The sequence below is a fragment of the Mycetomoellerius zeteki genome, unplaced genomic scaffold, assembly GCF_001594055.1.
Source record: "Mycetomoellerius zeteki isolate Tzet28-1 unplaced genomic scaffold, Tzet1.0 scaffold312, whole genome shotgun sequence".
NCBI classification, from domain to species: domain Eukaryota; kingdom Metazoa; phylum Arthropoda; class Insecta; order Hymenoptera; family Formicidae; genus Mycetomoellerius; species Mycetomoellerius zeteki.
Window position 1 is genome coordinate 421,549 of NW_017257297.1, and position 27,010 is coordinate 448,558.

Below are 27,010 nucleotides of genomic sequence, written 5' to 3' on the forward strand. Positions count from 1 at the left end.
ATAAATTAATAACTAATGGTAGAATTCCCCTACATACAACTACAATAAAATTAAAATATTTTTTTCAAAACATTAATTATGTATCTCTAAAATAGTTGTTCAATATAAATAATCGAATTATTAGTTTGAAAAATCGTCTTTTTAAAAAATATCACTTTTGCTTTTTTTTTGAGTAATTGAAACTCTTTGTTATTAATAACTGTTATTAATAAGTTAAATAAATTTTACAAATGTTCTTTTTTATTGAATATGAACATTTTGATGGACATTTCTGTCAGCCTAAATTTATTAATTTCACATCAAAAATTACACATGATATTAATTAAACGGTCATTAATATGATCTGTTAGAGATCTTTATCTCAAGTTATTACAAAACCTCAAAATGCGTGTTTACAAAAAAGTAATGATTCACTTTAATGAATTAATGTTTCGAAATATATCACTCACTCAATGCATTCACGAGCGACAGTTCTGCAATTTTCTTATTCCATCTGACATTCGTTTAATCCATATCGTATGAGGAATCGAAATGAGATTAAAAAGGAAGTTCGACTAACAATCTTGTCGGAGGAGGAAGATAATTAAGTGTGACGTGCAAAGTTTAGGACCGGCATGTATTGAGCTTGCATTAAAATTTCCGACCAGTCATCTTATTGATTTTCTTGTAAAGCCCTATCTTAATTTTAAAGAAAATTACGAGAACGATGAGCTACGTTGGAATTTCGGTACAGAAATCTTTATGGCCTGTCAATTTGAGGATATTAAGATTAGATACACAATAGCTTCGCTATTTCTCTATGAGAAATACCGTAATATAACGAAGAGAAAAAATAATATCTAGTTTCTACATATATCTCGGTGTATACATATATTAATGAGATGCATAACGCGCGAGATGATACAAACTTAGACATTTTGTATCATTAATTGCAGACAGAAATCTTGAAGTGAAATCGGGCATCTTTTAATAAAAAAACCGACGATTTGTACAACTTGAACGGTGTATCGCCGTTCGCAATAAGAAAAAACAACAGAATAAAAAAGAAATCTTATATCTCTAATTTCCGACTTAACGCTTCTCCTTTTACTTCTCATTAATCACCTAGAAATGACTCGCAAAATAATTAATGTCGAAATGGTTATGGGCCTATTTCTCTTCGATCTTCAGGGTTCCCTCATCGCGAAGTAACAAATCCTACAAATCAAAATTATCTGTTTCCTTAATCTCTTATGGTATTTTATAATACAGAGTTCGAAGAATAAAAAATACAAACTTCTGGACAAAGTATCGCATCATCAAAAAATTTTTGAAAGTTTTCGATGAAACTGATCGTTTAGATTCTTGAGAAAAGAAAGTTATATAAGTTATGAGGATAATAAATTTAGACGAAAAGAGGAAGCAAAAGTATACTAGTATTTTAATAATCAGGCGTTATACAATCTCAAGGAAAGATTGAAGGCGGAAAATTCATCAACCGGTGGAAATAATCTCAAAAATTTCCTATAATACATAAAAATGGGTATCGCGTAAAAATTACAAAATTCACGATTCTATCAAATCTAACATTTAAATAAAAATTTCTAAAATATTGTATAATCTAAAGTAAATCAGAACTTCTAATAAAATACTGAATTTCGAAATTCTGGACAGTAAAGCCAATAGAAAAAAATAAGTTGTTAAATTTAAATAATGTACTATTACAAAGAAAAAAAAAGTAACAAAGCATCAGTTTATACATAAAAAAACCAAAATTAAGTAATTAAAATTAAAAATATTAACGTTAAAATGTGAATAATAATTATAAAAACAGCATTGACGTAAATTGCAGATTTAATATGAAATTATTAAGTAAAAAGCGTGCTCTACGTATGCATCAACCCGTCATTACTATGCTTGTAATGGACGCCACACGTTCTACTATTATTATCAACGAGCGTCCGGCCGCTTGATACGCCATCCGTTCCGTGCCGTTAATCGCAAAAAGTATTCCGTCGGTTAAGGATCGTTTACTAATCGAGAACTACCCTCGTGCAATCGCGCGCACTGCCATTTTGCGCGGTTGGGGCCCCGTAGGTGCGGGGTCGTCGAGGAGACCTTTAATTTTCACTGTCTCAGGACCCGTGCTCGACACAATGGGGCCCCAAGGTGTGCCCCATCTTTCTCTCGTCTCGGTGTCCTCTCCCTTTCGAGCGCAGGCCGGCTGCGTGCTATACGCGTGGGAAAGCCGAGCACGTGCGCAATCTTAGGGCCCGAGACTGCCCACAAAGGATACCTTTGGGCCCCTTTCGCTACAACAAACGATCGGTTCAGAATCTGAGACTTCTTAAATCGATTTCGAACCGCATAGAAAACCTTTTCGCCATATCTTTCGATTCATTTAGAATTGCATGTTAAATTGAAAAGTAGGATCGAAGAGTATATAACAAACATAACTCTATCTCTCTCTAAATAATTACCTAAATAATTACCTAAATAAAATATACAAGACAAAAAGAGTAATGGCATACGAAGATACTTTCTTAATCAATTAAAACATGATATCAATGTCATAATTTCGCACTCAACGTATTATAATTCTTATGTAATACCTAGTGTATGTGTTATATTTATATTTATTGAGTGCGAAGTTATAAAATTGATGTTGCGTTACTTCTAGTTGGTGGCGACTGGATTATTAATTTATAAATCCGAAACTGAATCGTCAATATGTACAAAATTTAGAAATTGCTCATGCGATGTATCGCGACTTGATTCTTAATAGAATTTCATCAGACAGCATGTTCGTTGAAATACCAAATAATAGTCCGTTTGAACATATCGAACGTCGGGCACGTGGACGCTCTAAATGGCATTGTTCATTATCCGACGATTTAGTGCACGTGCCAGAAACGTGTGTCTGTTTCTCGACACATAATCTTCTATTCGTTCTATATCCATCTTTAAAGGCAAGGAAACTTTATCTAGAGTTCGTCGATACGTATGCAATAAATTACACCGGTATATGCAAACAATAAACTCTGAGTTCAAACTTCAGACTAGCTAGAGGCTACTCTAATTTTGCAATGGAGAACGGGTTATGCCACGAGTCACGAACCCCGCGAAAGGTCGAAGGTCACGAGAAGCCGGTCGATTCTGGTTCTACCGGATATAGTCGGGATGCTGTGAAAGGCCGCGCGTACGGAAGTAACGCCGGCGTGTGCCGGTTGTAAGCACGTGCCACGCAATGTTGGGGCAATATATTGTTAAAAAAAAGAAGAAAAATAATCGGGATGGGGAAGAGATCATTTAAATAGGGCGAAGTGCACGGCAGCAGCTCGACGAACGTACACGTAGCACCAGGTGAATCCTGACGCTCCCGTGAGAATGTTCCATTCTCACTCCTTCCTCTTTTCCTTTTTCTCACTGTGGTTGCTTCTTATGTATCTTCATGGTTACTTTACTCACGCAGTAGGTCAGAAGGTCGTTCGTGTTATGTCGCATTAACTGTGCGCACACGACGAAGTACGACTCTACAGTCGACAAAGAGCGCTCGGAAATTAATTGATTATAAATCTCGTTTCGCGGTCGGCTTCTCACGATAATTTAGAATCTGGCACCTCGCCTTCTAAGTTTGCCTTAATAGATTACGTTTCACTATAAATCACGATTCATCGTGTTGCTCCATTGATAGAATTGGTAAGTAGTGTAAGTACTGACTGTATAATATTCCTGATAATTATGTTTACATTTTCAGAAAAAAAAAAAAAGAATAATAAAAAATGAGGCATACAATTTCGATAACAATGATACCTATTGAAGTCAATGTGTTTTTACAACGCGATTTATTAGCTATTTCAATTTATGAAAATTATAAACCTATCCACTCTTTATAAAATGACTAATTCAATTGTTATTTTGTCATCCAAAACGAACCCTTGTTATTTCTTGTCACACACAGCGTGATGGTGACTATCGAGGACAAATAAGGGAAATTCTCACGAGCGGTATCTAATTATTGCCAAACGTCGCTGTTAGTGTCTCCGATGTTGACCTTTACCTTCGACTTCCTCGGTGTACTATACGCGAGCGAGTCGACGCGTGCGAACCGGTATTACGAGGGGTAGTTGATATCCCGGGGATACATAAGGGAAGGCAGGGCCTCGGGGTGAGAGATCACGATTTCATTGGCACGAGCCAAACGACTCGCGACATATGTTCACGAACAGCTGATGCACTTACTAATAAGTCTCTTTCTCTATCTCTCCAAGCACGCGATCGCACGACCCTGCACGCGTGTGTGCACCACCGCGATGTAAGAGAACCTGGGAAAGTAAAAACCCCGCGAAGAGTGTGAGAAAATTCGTGCGCCGCCGCATCTGTCGGCGCTACACAAGTTGCCGCAACGACGGGAACTTGTCGGAACGCCGTTGCAACACGTGTGCCAATAATCGATTCTGCTGCCGCCACGACCATGTTATTATCAGCCATGATTAACATACATAAGACTCGCTTTGACGTCAAGAAGTTCATCACAACATGTTTTTTTATTGCGATTTCAAGGTCCGAAATAATTATAGAATATTTTTAAAAACGAAATGTCATCTCGTACGCAAATTCCAAACTGCTAAAGACATTTAATTTATAATATCCTCTTCTTTAAGTTAAGAAATCACACGGCTAAATTAATTGGTAAAAAGTTGATTACTGCACTAAAAAAAAAATTTGCAATTTTAAATAAATATTTATTCAAAATAAAACAGTTATGTTTAAATCGAATAAATATATGTTTACATTTAGTAAATATTTTGTTACTACTATTGGAGTAAATATTTAAAATCTGCAAATTTTTTTTGTGTGTAATAAATAAAGAAGACCTGTTTAATAAATTAGAGCTTACAAATATGATACTGTACTTTTTATTTCGATATTGTGTTTTTAATATCTGAGAATAATCGTTTATAACTTGTTCATTGATTTCTAGTCAATCCTTCCTTCCGCTCACTGTATTAGCTTTGCGTGCCACGTGCTGAGCACGTGCGAAGGGCGCCGGGAGCGGACATGAAATCAATTCTATATTGTTCGTCAATACACTCGAGATACGAATAAGTGCTCGTATCTCGCAACAACGACGTAGAATGAGATACAAGAAAATGATTGATAAACTGTCGAAACATGAAGTATTGTATTAAGATTGCTCTTTGAAATGTGTCACTGTAATGAATTGCTAATCATGTAAGCGTAACAATCGCAGATCTAAAAATACGCGGATCTAATTGAGTAATTGCTAGAATAGCCGACAAAATAAAAAATATTTATTCAATTATACATGGAAAAAAAATGTTTCTGGTTTACAGCTAATTCTGATTAGCTGAAATTGCATTAGCTACTATAGCTATGAATTTGCTAATACATACAAAGGATTTGCTGCTGTAGCTAATATAAGGACGTGATAGCAAAATATGCATATCTGTTACAGATCGATTTATTTAGCAATATAAAGTTAGTTGTCACAGTTATCGGATATGTCCGTGTAAAAGAAAATTATCTCTACCACAGTTAAATATGGTTTGCTGAAACTGTACTTGCTATTAAATTGTCTGTTACACATAAAACGTTTGCTGCAATGATCAATACATCGACATAATAGCAAAATGCTTGTCTGTTACAATGATAATATTTAGGCCTCACAGCTAATGGAAATTAGACCTCGCAGATACGACGTTAGGTGTCCATATAATGCTACTGAATTTAGCCATACCTAATTTTTAGCTGTGACAGCTAATCTTTTTTTTCCGTGTATGACAAGAATCTTGTCACACAAGATTGATTAATCATATATCTTGAATTTCTAGCGATCATAAGTTTAAATAATAAATGGTTTTCTCCCCTATTGTATTAAAAAATATAAAATATGCAATATATAGCGTGCACTGAGAAAAAAATTGTTCATTTGATGAAATTAATTTATTATTAATTTATTACTAATTAGTTCATCTTTATTTCTTTCGATGAAGAATGTACGTATCTAAGTCGAACATATTATATGCCTTTGATTATATTTGACTTAAATATATGCCTTCTCCAATAAACAATTAATTTAATCAAATAAACAATTTTTTTCTCAGTATGTATAAAGAGAGAAAAAACCAAGAATATTGTAAATAAAGCTATTAATGCTCTCAGCTAAAACTAGATAATCTTTAGAGTTGGATCATCAGAAAATTTTCATATTAGATACTAGATACCTCAGTTTATAATAATAATCCGCAACTAATGCTATTTTGGGTTTTTTCAAAGTCGGCCTCTCTAAAGTTTTATATATTAAATCTCTTATTTAATATTGTCACATACTTTTATTTTTCGAATTTGTCAATTATAGCAGGAGATACAAAACATCAAAATGTTATGGCATCGTGAAAATGATAGTGAAATGGCTCGCTTACTATTCAACTTTCGACTAATTCGTTATTAAATTCCGCGATTTCAATCTCGACAAATGACGTAATAGACATTATACGTGTAGAAAGTGCATTTGAACGTGCAAGCACTACGTAGCAACGGAACATTAGGCAAAACTTCCGATTACGACATGTTAACTGTTTCAATATAACTTTGCATATCTGCACGATGTTTCATGTAATCACGTACGATTTAGATATTCGAATGTATGCATATATTATTAGATATCTAAAGACTTGACATTTTCTAACGATAAGTAATTCGATAAGTATTTATAAGTTTAATAGCTCTTTTAATAATACATGAGTGATTAAAATAAAATTTCATTCTTCAATTTCGATTATTTTAAATACTCATTATCAAAGCAATAATACAATAGAAATTTAAATTTAGTTTCTTTAATTTTCGCATTTTTTTGTTATTCATTTGACATGTTGAAAAAATGTCAAAGGAATGTCAAATAAATAATAGAAAATATGAAAATCAAGACGGAGCTATTATATCGTCGTGCTATTCTTAAGTATCACAAGCTATTCTCGGAAATTGTATTCGGTCCGCTTTCACTGAACGTGCCTGGCTTTCGTGGTTACATCTACATCATGACATGTTTCAGACACTTAAGTCCCGGTAACACCACGCTAATTAGGTCCCACGAAATCGCACGGGGACGAAGAGATCCGATTGAAGTAGTGGAGCAAGTGAGCGAAACAGGAAACGAGTTACGAGAAGCGTTATATCTTGCAGATCAGATTCTATCGAAGTACCACCACTCGTTAACGACACGTGCAATTGGCTGATACACGAAGGAAAGTATATTGAGAAAGAAAATAGAATAGAAAGAGAAAAGCGTTTAGAAGATTAAGAAGCAAAAGAGAGAAAGAAAAAAAAGAAGCAGAATACCTTGTAAACGTCATGGTAGCAAGAAGAGATGTAGCAGTAAAAGAAAGAAAAAGACCAAAATGATGACGGAGTGGACAAGAAGAGGAGGAGAGATTGCTTGGGTCGCAGGAACACGAGGTGAAGACGAGAGAAGTTCGAAACGAGCGTGCGTAATTATTCGGTGCGAACGATGTTTAAGTATCCGAGCTCCGACCGCGAAATAAGCGAAGTGACTGGTGGACAATAGGAAGACGGAGAATGTAGAGGAAAAACGAGCGGACGAAGGGTGGAGAAAAGGAGGATACAAGGCAATAAGAGTAGGAGGAAGAGAAATAGGAGGAGCAGAAAAAAGGTCGTATAGGACATAATTTAGCCAGTGGCTTGCCGAAATTAGTACTTTAAAGTGGAAACGTGTCCTCGCGCGCGCGTCCAAAATACTTGTTTCGCGCGATTATCCAACGCGGAAGGAATTTTATGAGTATCCTCGCAAAATTAACCACTTCAGATTCTATGTACATTGTGATTGTGTATTAAATTTGAAGACATTATTTGTTGAAATTATTTAATTCTATCGACATTATCTGAGATCAAAAGTATATAATAAATATTAGAAAATAAAGATAAAATTTAAAAAAATGATTACGTTATTCATTTATGTCAGTAAAGTAAATTAATTAATAAAACAACTTTTTTGTATTATATCTAGTATTGCTTCCTGATTGTTTTTTTAAATTTTGTTTTACAAAAGAGAAGTCGATATATCTTAATTGGTTAAAAAAATTAGTTTTTTAACATAAATTACTTATTAAAACGCCCTTGAATTGAACTTAAAATAAATTTTTTTTAAACATGATTCCATTAAAGGTTTACTTTTTCGGCCAATTTTCATCGGTCGACGATAGGTTACGCGGGTAGCGCGAATGAAAGGATTTCTCCCACCTCGTCGTTGAGCGAGAGCAACGTTTTGAATATCCGCGCGTGGTTGATTTTTTGCTCCTTAACTCTTTGTAATTACTATCCATGTACCCAATAATTACGCGTAATCGAGGCCTCAGTGAAATATCGCGGTACGCTTCACTGCCTGAGAAATTTCACGGACAGCATAATAACAATAAAGTCGAAGCGAAAGCAAAGAGACTTGATTTTTTACGTTCGAACTTGTAGTTGCAATTCTCTTATTTCGTTGCTAAAATTATGTACTTTGTAAGCGTCTGAACTTGAGATATCAATCACATTCATAGTAAACACAATAAAGTTAAAGTTACTAATTTTTATTCAAATTGACATGTTTCGTAATTACTTGGTATTAATTCATAGATAATATAATAATGCAGTAACTGCAATAGTGAATTAAATCTAGCAATAAACGCAACATTATCATATTATATTATAGCAACAGATAAACGTTAGAACTCTTTTAAATAAAAAGTCAGTTTAAAAATAGCAATCTTTGCATCAATTTAAAAAATTAATGTCGTAGAACAAGGAGCACAAAAATAATTATTTTCCAACCGGGAAATAATTACTATTATGCTCCTAATAATCGGTAAAATAAAGCGTAACAAACGGATTATTAAAGTTCTAATTCGTTCTTCGAATCCCATTCACTCGTCGGTGCGGAACGCGCGTGCTACTCGGAAACGAAAACAGAAAATCGGCGATGGAGCAAGATTAATTAATCGCGTCTCGCTCTGTTACACGACCGGCTCTGTAACGATCAATTTGTCATACCGCTTGACACCAACGAGCTTTATCGAGCTCGTCCGCGATTTCCCTTTCCCCTCTGCGTTAATACGCGTAAAACGATCGATCAATCGTGCCACCGATGGCCGCGATATCATTCCGCGGCGTTGACCGGACCGAACGACTATGGAATACGCGCACGTACACACATACAGAGACACACGGCACACGATTTAACATCGTGTAGCCAGTGGGATTGTAATCACGCGCCGGAGTTGCGCCGGACTTGTGCCCAGCACGCTCCTCGATCGGCCGAAGCGGGAGAACCAGAAGCGAGGAGGGACAGAGAGAAAAGAAACTACGAGGAAGAGGGGGACGCGGAATCATGATAAGAAGATCCAGCACGAGTATGGAAGCTGCGGCTGCGATGGAAGAAGCTACATCTTACAGGTGGAACAAGGATGGCACCTCTATTTTGCCCTGAAGCAAGGAGGAGGAGGACGTTGGTCGAGATCTAGTCCTTCCGTATGAGAGCTCGTAGAAATACGCGCCAATGAGCGATAGAGAGAAACAGACAGGGCAGAACGATGAGGAGCGAACGAGAGGAGCGAAAGATAGATGGATAGAAAGAGAAAGAAGGAGAACGACGATTACGAGCCGCGCATACCATGGCACGACCACTCGTCGACGATCAGCCGAGGTAGAGAGCATCGACTCTGCGCCACGGCTAGGTGCAACAAGGACGCAGGAACGGTGACGATGGCTTGGTGTGGGCGCGTGTCTGGCAGCTGCCGCTTACAGGTGGTGTGCTTGCTTGGGAACCAACCTCTACGGACCGTTCCCACGGAAGGCCTGTCCCCCACTATGCGGCCCCATACCCGTCCCCTCACTCCGTCCACTTGGGGGCCCTTGCCTATATAAGTCGAAGCCTCGCCCGATCACGGCTACAATCACGCTCTGTTCGTGTTCACTCGAAGGTCGAGCTGGAGACCAACGTGTTATCCAGATACACGCACGTTTCCTTCCGCCAACCGCAGTGGCTCGTAATCGTAGCGACGATTAGAGTTCGACGAACCGGTGTGATAGCACGAGAAGGTCGCGTTCGCGATAAGTCAATATACGGTTATCAAGTGAAGTTTTGATTGTGCCGCAAGAAAAAAAGGATTAATCATGCAGATGCACGAGCAGATCATCCTAACCGATGGGCAGGAGCAGCCGATCTCCAGGACATATCAGTATCGAAAGGTAGGTGTCATCTTGACATTTCAATCGAACAATAACTCTAATCGTCACGTGAACTTCAAGTTATTAATTTGTTACTTTGTTATTTCCTTTAATAAATTCGAATTGATTTTTATGACATTTTTCCCTCGTATGAAACAAGATTCTCAAAATGTTTTTCTCTAAACGTCGAGTGCGACATCGATCTATAGCGATTCGTTCGTTTCGATTCGCAGGTGATGAAGCCGATGCTGGAACGCAAACGTCGAGCGCGTATCAATCGCTGCTTGGACGAGTTGAAGGATCTGATGGTGACCGCGCTGGCCGGTGACGGTGAGAACGTAGCCAAGTTGGAGAAGGCAGATATTCTGGAGTTGACGGTGCGTCACCTGCACAAGCTTCAGCGACAACAACGTCTCTCGGCGAACCCGGTGATCGACGCTGACCGCTTCCGTGCCGGTTACACGCACTGCGCGAACGAAGTCAGCCGCTGCTTAGCGGCCACTCCTGGCGTTGACGTTGCTCTTGGCACCAAGTTGATGACACATCTCGGACACAAGCTCAACTCCATGGACAAGACCGGTCCGTTGACCATCCACGTGACCGCGCCACAGTCCTCGCCATCACCCACCAGCGAGCTCAGTGCCGACGAGTATCCGATGCCGTTGACGCCGGCATCCAGCCAGCCATCCCCGGTGCGAACCGACATCGACGCCGTCTCCCAGAGCCACCAGGGTCTTCTGCAGGTGGCTAAGCCGAATGAACCCATCTGGCGACCCTGGTAAACTTCCGCCTTGACACGGCAAACTCGCCGAAGTTTCCGAGTAAACCGGCGACGAAAAGATCTCGAATCCGAAGGATTCACAAACTATCGACGCCGGTGTTGCAATTTCTCTGTGATCTGAACGGAACAGGCATCGTAAGGAGGAAAGAGCGAAGAGTCTACCCCTACAAAGATCATCTAGACTTAAGGGGAGTTTCACTTGCTCAAAGGCAGTCGGACCGAAGCGGAAGTACCAATGCGAACGTCATGTCTCCAATGACGTTCTGCCACCAACAACTTCGATAACGTTCCGCAAGAGTCGGATAACACTGGGATCTCGATACGTAGTTTTATTCGCGGCCGCACGCGGCTGAAGCTTTAATTTACTCGACAGTTAGATGTTTTCTATTGTTTATTTCATACTTTTATCGAGGATGTTTTTTTCTTTTTATTTTCTCGCCGTAATGTTATTATACAAGTCTCACCGGTCAAGAGCATCAGATGTGAGACAACAATGACGAATGACCTTACGAGGCGGCGATTACGGTGATTCCGCAAAACGCGCGTCCATTTAGTATCTCGCGTGGCGCAAATATATGTATAAAAATGACCGAGCGGAAGATCTTGTGATAGAGAAACGTGTACCTGTGATATTTACTGTAGTAGGCGTAGAAATGATAGATTTTTAATAAACATGTTTCGTATCAGCAATATATATTCAAATGGTTTTGTGCAACCCACCCGATAGTATATGTACGTATAAATAAGATAAATCTTAAGATCTTTAAATTTCTAGAGATAATACAGAATTGTCTATTCTTCTTTTATAAATAGCGTGCCAATAGCGTTCTATTAATATACGCGACATAAAACAAAATCATACTTTTTTTGTTTAAATCAAAATTTATTACAAATTATGAAAATGTATTACCTAAATACATTACTTTGCTTGTTAAAATGCGAGAGACATTAAGTTTCAAGATTTCACACACATTTTGTATCTAAAAAAATATTTTTACCATCGATTCGTTAGTTGGCTAAACAATCTTTACTAAATCTTTAGGCAAAACGTAAAAAAAAACGATGTGTGCTCGATAATACTTGATTTAAATATAAGATATTTCAAAGAGAATTAAACTACAAATAAAGATTAATTAAATATTGAAAATACTCGATTTAAATACAGATATTTCAGAGAGAATTAAATTACAAATTAAGATTACTCAAATTAATTAAGAATACACTCACTCTAATACAGCTTCCGTGAATCCCTGCAGCTCATTCCTTCCCTGCCAACCGCTTTTACCTGAGAACCCATATTAAGAGTATTAGTCGTCGCTAAAAGACATAGATTGAAAATTATAGTGTATAGGTTTGCTTAGTTCACATAATTTCATGCAAATATTGTACGCCGCACAGAAGTCTCGTATTATTTAACCCTTTGTCATCAAGCATAATGTGATCAAGCACAATCTTGACGATTTTTCAAAAAAAGTATTGTCCTCTACGATATGTATATTTTTCAATTTCTCAGGGCGTTACGATCGAAGCGAAAACGCGCCAAATGCGAAGATGCGACATCGCCCACGCTTCACTTTCTCGATATCGCTTGGATTTGTATTTAATTAATTCCATTCACCTCACTTTGACGCGGCAACACTATGATATAAATAGTTTTCCGGTGCGAAAGGATCGAATGTAGTCTATTGTTTCGCGGCACGCTCTACTTAACTGCGTCTCGCAGTTTAATTTATCATTATCGGCCTTCGAAATTTGTATACAAAGACAAGTTTACAATACGGTAAAAAGTTAAATCTGGTCGCAGACATGGAAAAATAATCGCGCAGCACATTGCGTTAATTAATTCGTGGATGATGTCATGTTTTCATAAAAGTAACTGAATAAATATTAAAAATTACGTCGAAAGCGATACCAACTCATTTATCATACATAAATTTACATATTAAATTATCTTCACATAAAAACAACCGAGTAATAAAATATATGATCGTTCGTATAAAATAGTCAAGCAATAAAATCTAATTTTTAACAATTAGAGGAAGATATCCCGCGCAAATCTCAAAATATCACATAAAATAACTCACGTAAAAATATTTCTCTGTTTACTTCGAGTTACACTGAAAAAAGTTATATCAACATTTTAATTGAAAATAATTTTATTAATTCAATGACACTATTAATAAAACAAGTAGAATTATAACGAGAGTATGACGTATTTGTTTCATTAATAGTGTTATTAAATTAATAAAATTATTTTCAATTAAAACAAGGCTGTTGATATAACATCATTATTTTTCAGTGCACACAATAAACTAGTTTAAACGAACTTTTCTCTCACATATGAAACATACTATCTATTTAAATCGGATCGCACTCGCGATTCGGAGTCTGAAATCCGATCATGGTATTCAAAACTTCCGTGCGATACGGCGATCAATTCCACGTATCAGCAGAAGCCTCGAACTTGCGTGATTCGACCTGATAACGTAACGTGCAATTGCACTCTTTCTCGACCAACTCCAGCTTTCAATACGTGTCTGCGAGCTACCGAAGGCATATACACTTTGCGAAGGCGCTAAGGTTTTGAGCACTTTATCGATTGCTTTTGGCGCGACTCGAGTGCAACCCGACGCGATTCCACCGTCGATATTTCATCAATTTCGCCCCGTCACCTGGCGCAACGACCTCCAAACGTCCACACGCCATTGCGCGCGCGCGTCAAAATTCGCGCGCGTATCCCGGAAGCGGGCCGCGCGAAGCAAAACAAACCGACCAAGAAACGAAGCGGGAATCGCTACGGCGATTCCGAACGGTACACAAAACGGTCGCGTGAAAACCTGTCGCGCTAACCCCGCTCGGAATTCACGAGAAAACGGGATCACCGGCTCTTCCTCGTCGACAATAACCACGTCCCCGTTGCTACCTGGCGAGCGACCGATGTTCCAGTCGCGTCGAGACGGATCATCGTCATACCTACGCGATTTAGGTTAGCGTCGCCGGGAACGAATGCACGGAATGCACGTCCAACAGTGTCGGACCGACACTCGATCGCCGCCATTAAATCGCGAATTCGCGCGCGCCGAAACGTCTCGCGCGGAAACGTCTCGCGCGTTCCAGCGCTGCTTGGCGTCCGTTATCACGGAGATACGTAGCCAAGGTCACGCACCGATCCTGAGGGATTTATGTTACGGCCGAAGAATCGGCTCCGACTCACGTGTCGGCGTCGCTTAAACAGCTTCGCATCGCGACGTAAACTTACCGGTATGTATGCGTTCAAACGTACCCCGGACGTCCCTCGGGAACACCGTCGGCGTCGATGATACCGCAGGCGCACGAAGAAAAGCGGGAAAAACACTCGACCACTACGATATTATACCCACTTTCCCGATAACCGAACCGCCACTCAGCTGTAGCACGTGCTGTCACCACAGTGCACGATCACGCTTCGCCGTCATCTTGCGGCAAGTTCAAGAAACTATACGCGACGCGACGTCGGTAATGTCGGTATCGTAGAGAACGATGGAAAAAGGAAAAAGATTTTACTCGCATGATAAATGACTGGAACTCGCGAGACGACTTTTGCCTGTTTCTACCAGGGCCTCTATTCTTGAAAAGAAACGTATACGAAATTCTAAAAAAATACTATAGTATACGTAACGTATATTGTGGTATTTCTCTAGACTTTCGTATACGTTTCTTTTCAAGAATAGGGGCCCAGACACGTTTCTACCAATGTAGATTAACTTTAATTTGGGTTCAACTTATCTTTCATCTTTTTCCAATTCTAAAACCCAGTTCCAGAACTCACGGTTAACTTTTAACCGAGGTTCAACTTATTCATTATTTCTTTCCAATTCTAGAATTGGAAAGAGATGAGAAACAAGTTAAATTTCGGTTAAGAGTTAACCGTGAGTTGTGGAACTGGGCCTAAGAATTAGAAAAGGATGAGAAGTAAGTTGAACCGAGAAACGAGCTTCATGTAGTTTGATTTTAATCTCGGTTCAAATAACTCATCTTTTTCTAGCTCTAGAATTAAAAAAGATAAAGAATAAATTAAACCGAGATCAAAATTAATCTACACTGATAGAAATGGAGGCCTGGATCCACTAATGTAAAATGTATTAACTTTAATCTCGGTTCAGGAATGCAATTTACTCTTTACCTTTTTCTAATTCTTAAAATTAGAAATCTTAGAATTAAAAGAAGATAAAGAGTAAATATATTGAACTAAGATTAAGTTAATCTTGACAAGATAAAGTTAATCTTACATTAGTGGAATCAAATCTTAGAAAAATCTGAGATTGGTATTGGATATAATCGCGATTTCAAGGAATCAATAAGGTAAATATACTTTACGCATTATTATGGCAACGTTATCTACATCATTATCGCTAATAAACACGTACATGTTATTTTTCGACATATAAAGATAAATAGAAATAATAATAATAATAATAGATACAAACACATAGAGACATACATTGCTTTCCATTTTCATGCAAGTGATCGATACTAATCGATGGTCTAAAGTTGAATATATTTTATTGTGAATAATTTTATACACAGATAACGATAACGTCATTACTTGTTTACTTTGTTGACATTATCGTATAACAACACAGGTTTATAACTTCGCTTAAAGCCTGACGTGTTCTATATTTGCTATTTATAGCGCTCTTAGAATTATTTCATCCTTGTTTATCAAATGTTAAACAAGGACAAATGATGCTCATAAACGCTATGAACGCCAAATAGAACGCACCCTTAATATGAGTTAACAAGACTCACTTTAAGTAAAGCACACAGCGTCTCGAGCTTATAGATAAAAACTTATTGTCAGTTGAATCTCACTTGTCAGGATGAATGAAAAGGAATATACGTTCAACTAAATTATGACATCACAAATGAGAATTATTTGAGTTTTAATGTAAATGGAGAGCAACTATAGAGTTCCACAAAATATCTAAGATATAATATATTATTATTTATTAATTTCTTAGTCTATAGGCATAAATGTATAAGAGCGTTCAAGTCAAAATATAAAAATAAATAAATATAAAAATTGTAATTAAATAAATTAATTAGATTAATTAGATTTATAAATAATTACTGTGTGTGTAAATTAGTTTGAATCTTTTCATGAGTAATAAATATAAGTGAATTATGCTAGTTTTCTAGAAAGATTCTATTTCTCTTAATATACAATATTAAACATTGATATGAAAAAAATGTCATTTTTCATACACACAAGTGCTGAAAGTATTGATTTTAAGAAATAGATTTTATTCGGTTCTTTTATATTCCGCATCGATCACTTTTATTTGGTTTCTATGTCAACCATTCGTGCTGTGTGAAGATAGCCTGCAGTCATTGCAGTTATTCGGCAGAAATTCAAGCTACTCATATTGAACAACTTTGCTTTGTACCGATTAATTATAATTTTTCCTTTCTAAAATGGTGCAGAAAAGGATATATCAACCGGAAATGCGCACGACGTATCTCTTGAAACCCGGCCAGACGCTCAAGAATACCAAAGTGAGTGTTTTTATTTATTCTTACTCTCAAACACGTTGAGTTCATACAGACTAAATTTCTCCTGTGTCTAGTATTACTGAAAATTTAACCACGCTTTCGCAGGTGTCTGAAAGAGCTCGAGCGTTAGTAGTGACGAAGGACACCTTTCAACGTTTCGTGGATTATACTACAGAAGAGGATAGAATAGCGGCACAGCAAGAAAAAAAAGCTGCAAAAATAGCAGCGTTGAAAAAAGCGACTTATGAAAAAAGTAAAACATGGGACAGCACAATAGAAGTATGCTTGATCTATTCTCGATTCAAAATTATTGCGATTAAATACAAAGAATATATTACTTTTTTAATGCACAGAGATAAAAGTATATTTTGAATCTTCGCAATCAATATGTAATCATGTATTATAGGATATTTCAAAGAAAGTAAAAAGTAAATTTTTAAATAAAGTATTTGCAAAATTTTTAAAAAATTTATTTATAATTTTACTTTGTATAGCAGCGATTGATAATATCTTTAAAACGAAAGTGGTTTTATAATAGAATATTAAGGTGAGACAGAGGGAAGAATTATTGTCAAAGAAACAAAAAGCTGAAGAAGAAAGGAAAGCGTTCGTGAAGGAAATGACAGAGAAAAAGGTGGCGGAACGTGCAGAAGTGGTGCAGCAAGCAAAGAGATTGCTTCAGCAAAAGAGGCCTTTGTGCCGACAGATTAATCGTGCTCTTCTCGTCTCCGAGGTACTTTCTCACGAAAGGAGTGTTCACGTAATTTCTAAGCCAGACCGTTAATTAAACTCAAAACAGTCTACCATGATTTATATTAGTGTCTCAGGGAGCTGGACGCTCAAGTGGCGTTGCAAAAGACTATTAGAGCAATGGACAAAGAACAAGATGAAAAATATGTTAATTCCATTAAAACAGACGTCGCAAAATATGAGGAGCGGAAGAAACAAGAAGTAAAGGAACGAGCGAAAAAAACGAAGGATTACAGAACTGCTTTGAAAAAACAGTAAATTAATTTTAATAGAAATTCAATTTTTTAAAACATAAAAGTATAATTCTAAATCTTTGTAAGAATATTAATATTTTAGTACAAATTCGACAGATATTAATATTAGATAATACAAGTTGAATAAACGTATTATTAGTATTAAAGTCAAAGAAATATATATTTTTTAATTATACTGCAACATGTATTATTAGATTAATTATGAATCAGGATCGAAGAGAACGAAAGGGACAATAAGCTAAAAATAACGGAAAAATTAGAAGCTGAAAAACAGGATCAAACAAACATGATCCAAGATATGAAACTCATGAAAGAGAAAGAGATGCAAGATGTAAGCACCCGATAATTGCAAAACAATATTTTTTATTCCGAAAGGTTTTAACGTATATTCTCTGCATTTATATAGATATTGAACAAAAAGAAGAGACTACAGCAATTTTTCAAAGAAGCGATAGAAGACAAAAAACGACTTGAACTGGAATTACAGCACAATGAAGAATTAGAGGATCAAGCGTTAGAAGTTTGTAGGGAAGCTAAAGATCGAATACAGAAAATTCAAAAATCATTAGCGTTGAAGAAGAAAGAAGAAAAAGCGCGTCAGATGCAGATTATAGGTCCGATGCTTTCAGAAACATAAATTATATAATACAGAATTCAAACGACCAAAATAGATCCACCTATTAACGAATCTTGTTTTAGAGGACCAATATGTTTCAACCGAGGAAATTCGCGATGCTAAAGAGCGAGAAATCTTGAAAAAAGCTGTTGAAGAGAAAGAAGCAGCCGAGGCAGAAAAGCGAAAAGCACAACAGGAACGAGAAGAGAAGATGCGCGCTCTCATGGAAGAATATAGACTTCATGACGCGGCTATAAAGACCAAGCAAAGACAAGAAGAGAAGGAATTGAGAGCTTGGGAGATGATGCAGAGATTTAAGAGAGACGAGTATGACAAACAGATCGATTTGGAAGAACGCAAACAACAATGGCAACAAAAACTGGAATATAGCAATAAATTACGGAAGGATATCGTAAGAATATATTTCTTTAATGTAAATTTTATAATAATCAAGTGTAAATATTTTTCGAGAATAATTATTCTTTATTATTTCTTTTTATGTGGATTCTAGTTGCAACGGGTACTTTTACGTGTAAATGCATGTTACGTTTGAAATAATTTTCACATGAAATGTATTATTTACTTAAAACATAAACTTTTCATATTTTGCTTTTCCTAATATTATATTCGCAATATAAGATACATTGATAAAACAGATAATTTGATATTAATCATCAGGAGGAGAAACAAATGGACAAAGAACGCGAAAAAGAAGTTCTCGAAGTTGAAGCGACAAAAGCCGCAATTGAGAAAGCTAATCAAAGGATTTTGCTTTATGGAGATGAAGTTTTAGAAGAGTCGAAGGGCGTGAGACCGCTTTATCCGATCGTCAAAGCCATAGAGGTACATTTTGAACACTTGTAATATGAAATTTTAAGATTAATAAAATCGTGAATAATTTTAAAAACACTCATCTCTCTGTTTGTAGAATATTAAAAAAGAAATGGGGTTAGCGCCAAAGAAAAAACTCGAAAAGTTAACCGTCAAAGAGGAGCGGCCGAAGAGAAAATACAGAGCCCGGCGCCGCTGCAATTGCCCAAAACCTGTTGCGGCAGATCAAATATATTATTTACAGTAACTGCCATTTGCAATAAACAGCGTTAATTTGTAAATCGCCCGATCGCAATTACCACACATCTGTCCAATAATTCAAAATGTCACCCGAGTCATTTTCGCATTACACCGTCAAGTCTCGCACTTTTCGACTCACGCAAAAGTCGGTAGAAACAAAGTTGTCCATGTCAAGACAACATTTACCAGCAATTTATGAACAAAGAATTCACTAAGTTGTGAAAGTTGGAGCATTCTCATGATTGCTTACTGTAGTGAGCACTCGTTATACTTCAAAACATCATACTCCTTTCTCGCAGCAATCAAATAAATTATCTAAAGCAGGTTTCTCAGAAACACGTTTCGTATCACGTGAATCTTCAATTAACAGAATACATAAATTAATATGAATATCACCATATAACATCAATATCAGTAAATATAACATGCATTTAATACAAACTAATTTCTTATATAAATAATTATAAAATATGATTTCTCTCATAAGCAATACACAATGTATCAAATTCTTGTACTAGAATAAATTGATCTTAAAATGACAAGCAATTTATTATCATAGGTCTGTTTTCTGTGGCTGAACTATTATAGGCTCCAAAATTCACCGCCAGTGTTGAAAATGTATAGTACTTAATTATACATAAAGTATAAATAAAGTAATAAATGCAAATAATAATTAACACGCAGCGAAGGAAAGTTTGTACTTTATTCCCCATCAATTTTTATAAATCATTGTAAAAATCGATATTTTACCGTCATGCTGTGAAGCCGACGGTTGCGTTTTATTTTAATGTAATAGAAATAGGTTAATATTGATAAAATTTGACAATGACATGGCACATATGTTTCGAAAGGCTTTAAAAGTATTTTATATCATTGTGAAAAATAGAAGCCATTATTCATTTAACTTGTTTGTAGGAATTTATTTCGTTAACTTAAGCTATTAAAAATGTCGAAAAAAGAAGAACCAAAAGAAAAGAAGAAGCAACCTATACCGCCAATAATCAATTTTTTGCTGGGTGGTCTTTCCGGGTAATTTTTTACGAAGCGTCGAATCAAAATAGTGTTTCAAATATTTATTTGTATCTCAGAATGGCAGGCACTTGCGTGGTTCACCCGATGGACGTGATCAAAAATAGGATGCAAATGCACAAAGGGAAAACATCGATCTTGAATGTAATTAGCACCATATACAGCAAAGAGGGCATTACTACATTTTACAGCGGTTTAACAGCCGGTCTCGTCAGACAAGCGACGTATACGACCGTGCGACTCGGAATTTATAATCAGATGCAAGATTTTTGGAGGTAATCTGATAGCAGCGGTTACAATAAATTTTTAAAATTTCGAAAGAGGAGTCAAGAATATTTCCAGACAATTTAAAAATCTGAGAAAGTCTGAATAAAATCGAAATGGAATCAGGATGTCTCTTAAATATTTTTTCTGACGACTCAGTTACATCCATTAAATAATCAAATAATTGAAGTAATTAAAGTCATCAGTTTAAAAAAAAAACTGATTGTATTTTAGACAAAGATATATCGGTCATCCCAATTTCGCGGTTCTGGCGTTTATGGCTGGAACCGCTGGTGCCGTGGGGGCTTTCGTTGGAACACCAGCCGACGTAGCTCTCGTGAGAATGACAACAGATGGCAGATTACCAGTGGGTAATGATAAATTTTTATACAAGCTAATTAGTGCATTGACTTTCATCAATGTCAAAAGAAACATTTGTTGGAATAAATGTAGCTAATTTAGCTAATGTTCTCTCTGCTTAGAACAGCGAAGAAATTACAAAAACGTGCTCGATGCTTTTGTCAGAATTGCCAGAGAAGAAGGAATATTTACTCTCTGGAGAGGAAGTGTGGCCACGATAGGAAGGGCTGTTGTCGTTAACGTATCGCAATTGGCTACTTACAGCCAAGTGAAGCATTTAATTGCGTCACGATGTATAGCTAAACAACAGTTTTCTATATTATTTTTTAAAATTTATTTCGATGATTCGATTTCTTGAATATAAATCAAATACATTCGTTAACTTTCGAAAATATAAAAATATAATTAAAATCTATAATACTTTGTTTATCAAATTCAATAATATTTTTGTATCTACATATTTTGAATCTTTTTATTTAAAAAAAAATCATTCTTTTTACAGTGAATGTTAAAGAAGGCATAGGCTTGCACTTTGGTGCGTCAATGGTATCAGGATTTATCACTGCTTTTAATTCCATGCCTTTTGACATTACCAAGACCAGGTTATCACAATTTTAATACTTAAAACTTCTTGAAAAAAGTCTTTGAACAAATTCAGTAAGATTTTTACTGTTCTATAGAATACAAAACATGAAAAGCATTGAGAAACCTCCAGGTATGATCTCAGTTATGATGTCGATAGCGAAAAATGAAGGAATGGGGGCTCTTTGGAAAGGTTTTTGGCCAACTTACTGCAGGATCGGTCCGCACACGGTACTAACTCTCGTTATCAACGAGCAACTGATGCGTTTATACAGAATATATATCAATAAATAATAAAAAAATTATTTAAAAACGAATAAAAAATTGCGTTTTTTAATATCACACATTATAAAATTTCAGAAAAAACTTCTATACTCTTTTAAATAATATTCTCACTGATTTAGTTATGGTTGCAACATCTCGATCTTAGATTTTATTCCAATTATATCATAGTGCGCAATTAAAGGAAACCAATTAACACTAACATAAATTTTATTACATCGAGCAAAATTTCGAGTACATTTTATGAAATTGATCAACGCATACCATGGTAATAACTGTATTGGGCGCTGCTCTGGAATAATACGGAAGAAAACCGCGCCATAACAACATTACGCCTTCCTTTTTAGCAATATTAACGATCATAGCCAGAACACCAGGTGGTTTCGTAGGTTGCCTCCAGTTTTGAATCCTACAAGGATGTGTATCTTAAGATCTCAATTTTGCCTTTGATATCTTGCTGCTTTACCTAGTTTTAGCTACGTCGATCGGAATCGTAGCGAAACACGTGATTACGCTAGACATCATGGCAGCGGTAATTTGCAATGGTATATCATTTTGAATATATCCTGTCATATTTCAAAAAACCCATTATGGATTAAATAAAATCGTTCAAAATCGATTATTAGTTGCAATTTTTCTATTATACCTTTATTAACTAAAATCATATTTATATTCTTATATTTTCTCTTATATTAATTACAATTTTCTTTATGTAAAATACCCCCCTTGTGAAACAGACGTGTTTAACGTTGCAAATTTTAATCACCTGTGTCTTGTAGCAACTTCTTCGCTCTCGTGTATGTACCTAATTGTGCTCCATTTACAATCGCTGCTCTACCCATCGTGGGTACCGCTCCTCTCCATAATCCGAAAAATCCTTCAGTTTTCCATATGTTAAAGATACCGCTAATGACGTTCTTATATTTTCTTTGCTTTTCTGATATAAATATATTAATTCCAGTGTACGCAATACATTTACAGAAATGTATATCTTTCTTTACATTTTAAATTATTCTGAGAAATAAACTTAGATCGAAATTTCGAAATTTTTAATAGAAATACCTGGTGGCAAATTCATATCTGCCACCATGCGAATTAATACCAGATCCGTCGGAGTGCCAATGAAAGAGCCCATCACACCAGCTATCATCCCGAGACTTATCATCGTAACGTAATTTAAATAACCGAAATGTTGTCTGAAGAAAAGGAGTTTGGAATGAGACATTTTTATAACATAGATTTGTCTGATGTCTAATTTGGTACTAAACGCCAAATATGCATGATATTTAAGACGTTCAAGACTCCGTGGATTATAACTAAATTTTTAAATGCAATAATTGAATGCAATAACTGACATTACTCCCCGATATCTAGCAATGTGGTATAGATTCCAAGCCTGCTGGTGGTATAGGTCAGTTGACGAAGAAGAGCCGCGCTCAGTCCCGCGTAAAAACCACAAACTCCGTTCGTGCAAAACGTACGGAATGCTGCGACACGTAAAGAATCCTGCGACACTTGCATGCGTATCTTAATAACATCCATAGGATGTGTCACGATCTGAGCTATTACTCTGTCGAATAGAATAAAATTATCATAAATTTCATGCCAAAATATTTTTTAGATATTTGCCTATCGAATAAAAAAAGTAACGATTTTATTGTAAAGGACAATTATAATATGAATCTTTTTACCCCGACATGCCACCTATCACAAAGTTGATGAATTTTGGCACCTTGGCGTCTTGGATCGACGCCGACATTTATGTATTCTCTTTTTCTCATGCTCTCAATATCTTACAACTTATTACTTTTATCAATTTTTTTTTTAATTTCGATAAGAATGACAATCTTTAACCTTTATTTCATTTTCATATTCTCCTGAATATAGTAACATATCGTTCTTAAGGCCACAGCACAGATTCTTGACTAATTAATTTGTCTAACTGACTTGTCATTATTGCGATAAAATATTTTGCTTCATAAAATATTCTTATATTTTTGTACATGAAATTTTTTTTGCAATAAATATTTATTAGAGTATTTAATTAAGTATTTAAAATAAATAATTGTGGATGTATATGCTACTGCATATAATCTTTCTCAGATAATTCGATAAGAAATAAACAATTTTACTCTCACCAGTTACGTTCTACTATTTCTCCATCCGCTCGAAAAATGTTCCGCATCAGTTTCATTCAGAAAATAATGAATACCTGAAAAGAACATTTTATTATACGCATATACTATTACACAGGGTTGGGTAAGTTAACTTTTTTTTTAACTAAGTCAAGTTAAAGTTAACAGCCTTGAAAATTTAATTTAATTAAAATACAAGTTAATCCATAACGAAATTAATTGAATTAAAAGTTAAGATAATAAAAAAAGTAATTGAAAAGTTAAAAGTTACATTTGGTCCGAACGAACAACCAAAAAAAAGAAAAAGAAATAGTTTGAGCAATTTACATAATTTTTCGTATTTTTCCTTTCTCATAGCATATTTATTAAAGAATCTGGTTATTTTTGTTCACAAGTAACGATTATACAATACTAAATTATATACTCATTATCCTCTCGCTTTGTGTCTGAGAATTGACTTAAAAAAAATCAAATAAAATGTAACTTAAGTTAAAAAGTTAAGAGTCTAAAATATATAACTAAGTTAAATTAAAATTAATTAACTTTTTAACTTAACTTTTATCTTTTTAACTTAGCACCAACTTACTACCCAACCCTGCTATTACGCACTATTGCATATACTATAATTTTATACAATTTATAATTTATTCATGCATAAAAATTTGTGAAGCAGAGTCACAACATAAATTATAATATAATTTTGCACATTATTAAATATAAGGAGAGAAGAGAAAAAAAGGGGCTGTGAAGATCAAAGAAGAAAGTAATCATGATTATTACTACCAATTATCACCAGCTAATTCAATTAATTCGTGCACATTTTTTTATAAATCTCTTGACCACACAATCATTCTCTTTCTTTCTTTTTTTACTTTTACGCACATACACTGAAAACAAGATTGGCTGCTGCAGCAAATTAGATGGTAAAATATGGCATAGCATTTTTAATTGGCTGCAGCAGCCAATCTTTTTTTTCAGTGTAGTTTTCCTACAGATTAAAAGCACAAAATTGTAATGACTGATACATTTCTAAAATAATGTACACGAGTTAAAAAAGAACGTAAACGTCTCCGAGAGACGTCTCCTCGGAGAAGTCCGTAGGACGTAGACATCTCTTGGAGAACTGAATGGTGTGAGATTTTTGCGACTTATGCTCCGATTTTTACTTTTGCCAGAGATGCATGCGATATAATCATGATTTAAGTGCTCGATGTGCTACTGAAGACGCGACTAATAAAAAAGTGCGTCAATCGCATTTCGATTTTCTCAAGACAATAGTAGAGAGACTATTTTTACGTACCTACAGTATCGAAATTTGTACATACATATTCACTGAGATTACAAAACAGAATCTCGTTCGGAACGGAGTTCTGATCACGATCGGCGAAACAGCGTCTACTGCAGTCTGCTGCGAATATCCGCGATAACCGACGTATTCTGATGATCGAACGTCACATTGGTCAACATTCCCGATAAAAATTCGCGATCATCGCACACTTTTAACGGGTAAAATCTACGATCGAACGCGGAGCAAACTCAACGCATTTCCGAAGCGCCGACAAGACTGTCATGGCGGCCAAACGGCCGCGCTACGCACTGCACGTTTGGCGAATGATTCTCCGCCAGATACATCTAGAGCCGTGATCTTTTAAAGGTCTCTCCAATTCGAACGTTTGAAAACACCTCGAAATACCAGACATTTGTCGCTGGTTCACAGCGCAAGTTGTCCATCGCGACTTTTGCAAATCGAAAACAGTTGCGAATTTAAAATTGACCGGTTAGTTGAACGACATATTCGCGCGTTTTTACTAGTCGATATGGCAGGTACAGGATGACGCAGCGACGGGTGACCGACTATATCGACGATTGATACTTGATTCATATCAGAGAGTAACCTGAGAGAAAACGTGGGGGCCTTTTTCCTGTAACCGCAAAATGCCGCCGCGCACTACTTCCCTTTGAAAATGGATGTTTAAATATTCAAACAAGTTAATTTAACGAATTTTGTCTTATCCCTAGTGAAAATTTTTCTCAGAATTTTTCACACAATTTGTCAGAATTTCTATATAATTTTATAACTTTTTCACATTTTTTTATACGAATTGGAACACTTTTTAGAAAATTCACATCTTTTTTCAGAATTTTTCATATATATGTTAATTATGAAATATCGTAAGATTTCTAAGATTTTTTGTAAGTATAATTTCTGATGAAATGTTATAAAATCTAAAAAAAATATAAATATTTTTTTTAAATTATAGGATGAGAAATTTCAAAATATTTCAAAATTCACTTGTACGAAAAATACTGAGAGAAAATGTAAACTTTCTAAATATTTTTGAGTATTTCTGAAAAATGTTCCAATTCGTATAAAAATTTTGAGAAAACCCCTACAGCACAAAGTTACAGCAACACTGCTGTAACATTGCAGCAACATTAGATGTTGCAGCAATATTGCAGAGATTTTATAGCGATATTGCTGCAAATTCTGTACTGTATGGGAAATTTTCACCAGGGATAATACGCGTCTGCAAAAAATTCCATTGCATGTAACGGAAGCAAATTTTCTTTTTTTTAGCAGTGTATAGAAATGATGTGTACGATCGGAGGAAATTATAAATTTCGAGCTGGAAGGCATCAATGACGCCTAGTGACATATAATGCATTTATTCCTACGCATTATACTTATCGTCCTACCTATACAGTCTCTATCTATCCATACTTATTGTACTACCTACTCGTATTTTCATTTATTCGTGCTTGTTCGTGTATACCTATTTCCACTCGTGTATTCCTACCTACCTCATAAATGTGCAATAACAGCGCGAATATAACGGCTGTGTTCAGAGAAAGTAGCTTTTCAACTTTTGTAAAATTCTTCAATACGAATAGTCCTTGCTTTTGGTTCCTTAGGCTAGGTCTACAACCTTGCTTTAAGAAGCCTTAAGTCGTAAGTTGAAAGAGATTAAGTGACAATAATTTCTGTCTTTAAACTGTTTTTGCGCAGTCTTTAGACTTTAACCATTAGACTTAAGCGAATTGAACAAAATCCAATTCTTACAGCCTAAAAGCATAAGTTCTGTGACCAATATATCGTCATTTACAACTTAAAGCTTACGGCCTACGG

The 27,010-nt window shown here is 35.8% G+C and overlaps 5 protein-coding genes across 6 annotated transcripts in view; 3 read left to right on the forward strand and 2 right to left on the reverse strand.

The window, feature by feature from the left end:
* Positions 1-14,438, reverse strand: part of LOC108724896 (uncharacterized) — a 52,281-nt gene extending 37,843 nt beyond the window's left edge. Inside the window, exons 1-2 of one of the 2 annotated variants that reach the window (XR_001936728.1) lie at positions 14,292-14,438; positions 12,236-12,293 (exon numbers count right to left, since the gene is read on the reverse strand). The gene's annotated coding sequence lies outside the window, so the exon portion shown is untranslated. Of the gene's footprint in view, positions 1-12,235; positions 12,294-14,267 lie in introns of both variants that reach the window. The other variant, XR_001936727.1, reaches the window with a different exon arrangement.
* Positions 9,964-11,692, forward strand: LOC108724892 (enhancer of split mgamma protein). Its single transcript, XM_018451589.1, has 2 exons — positions 9,964-10,248; positions 10,461-11,692. The coding sequence occupies exons 1-2, from the start codon at positions 10,174-10,176 to the stop codon at positions 11,007-11,009; spliced, it is 624 nt and encodes a 207-aa protein (XP_018307091.1). The 5' UTR covers positions 9,964-10,173; the 3' UTR covers positions 11,010-11,692.
* A 1,966-nt stretch (positions 14,439-16,404) lies between the features above and the next one.
* On the forward strand, positions 16,405-19,709 carry LOC108724891 (calponin homology domain-containing protein DDB_G0272472). Its single transcript, XM_018451588.1, has 9 exons — positions 16,405-16,543; positions 16,646-16,819; positions 17,079-17,273; positions 17,360-17,544; positions 17,755-17,875; positions 17,951-18,158; positions 18,244-18,572; positions 18,839-19,003; positions 19,089-19,709. The coding sequence occupies exons 1-9, from the start codon at positions 16,463-16,465 to the stop codon at positions 19,236-19,238; spliced, it is 1,608 nt and encodes a 535-aa protein (XP_018307090.1). The 5' UTR covers positions 16,405-16,462; the 3' UTR covers positions 19,239-19,709.
* A 468-nt stretch (positions 19,710-20,177) lies between these two features.
* On the forward strand, positions 20,178-21,766 carry LOC108724897 (mitochondrial 2-oxoglutarate/malate carrier protein). Its single transcript, XM_018451593.1, has 6 exons — positions 20,178-20,260; positions 20,320-20,535; positions 20,759-20,895; positions 21,007-21,177; positions 21,387-21,486; positions 21,565-21,766. Exons 1-6 carry the CDS (start codon positions 20,178-20,180, stop codon positions 21,758-21,760), a joined length of 903 nt encoding a protein of 300 aa, XP_018307095.1. The 3' UTR covers positions 21,761-21,766.
* A 195-nt stretch (positions 21,767-21,961) lies between these two features.
* LOC108724878 (mitochondrial 2-oxoglutarate/malate carrier protein) lies at positions 21,962-23,548 on the reverse strand. Its single transcript, XM_018451563.1, has 6 exons — positions 23,440-23,548; positions 23,109-23,318; positions 22,811-22,944; positions 22,515-22,685; positions 22,215-22,314; positions 21,962-22,157 (listed from the first exon to the last, which is right to left on the reverse strand). Exons 1-6 carry the CDS (start codon positions 23,505-23,507, stop codon positions 21,962-21,964), a joined length of 879 nt encoding a protein of 292 aa, XP_018307065.1. The 5' UTR covers positions 23,508-23,548.
* Positions 23,549-27,010: the final 3,462 nt, after the last annotated feature.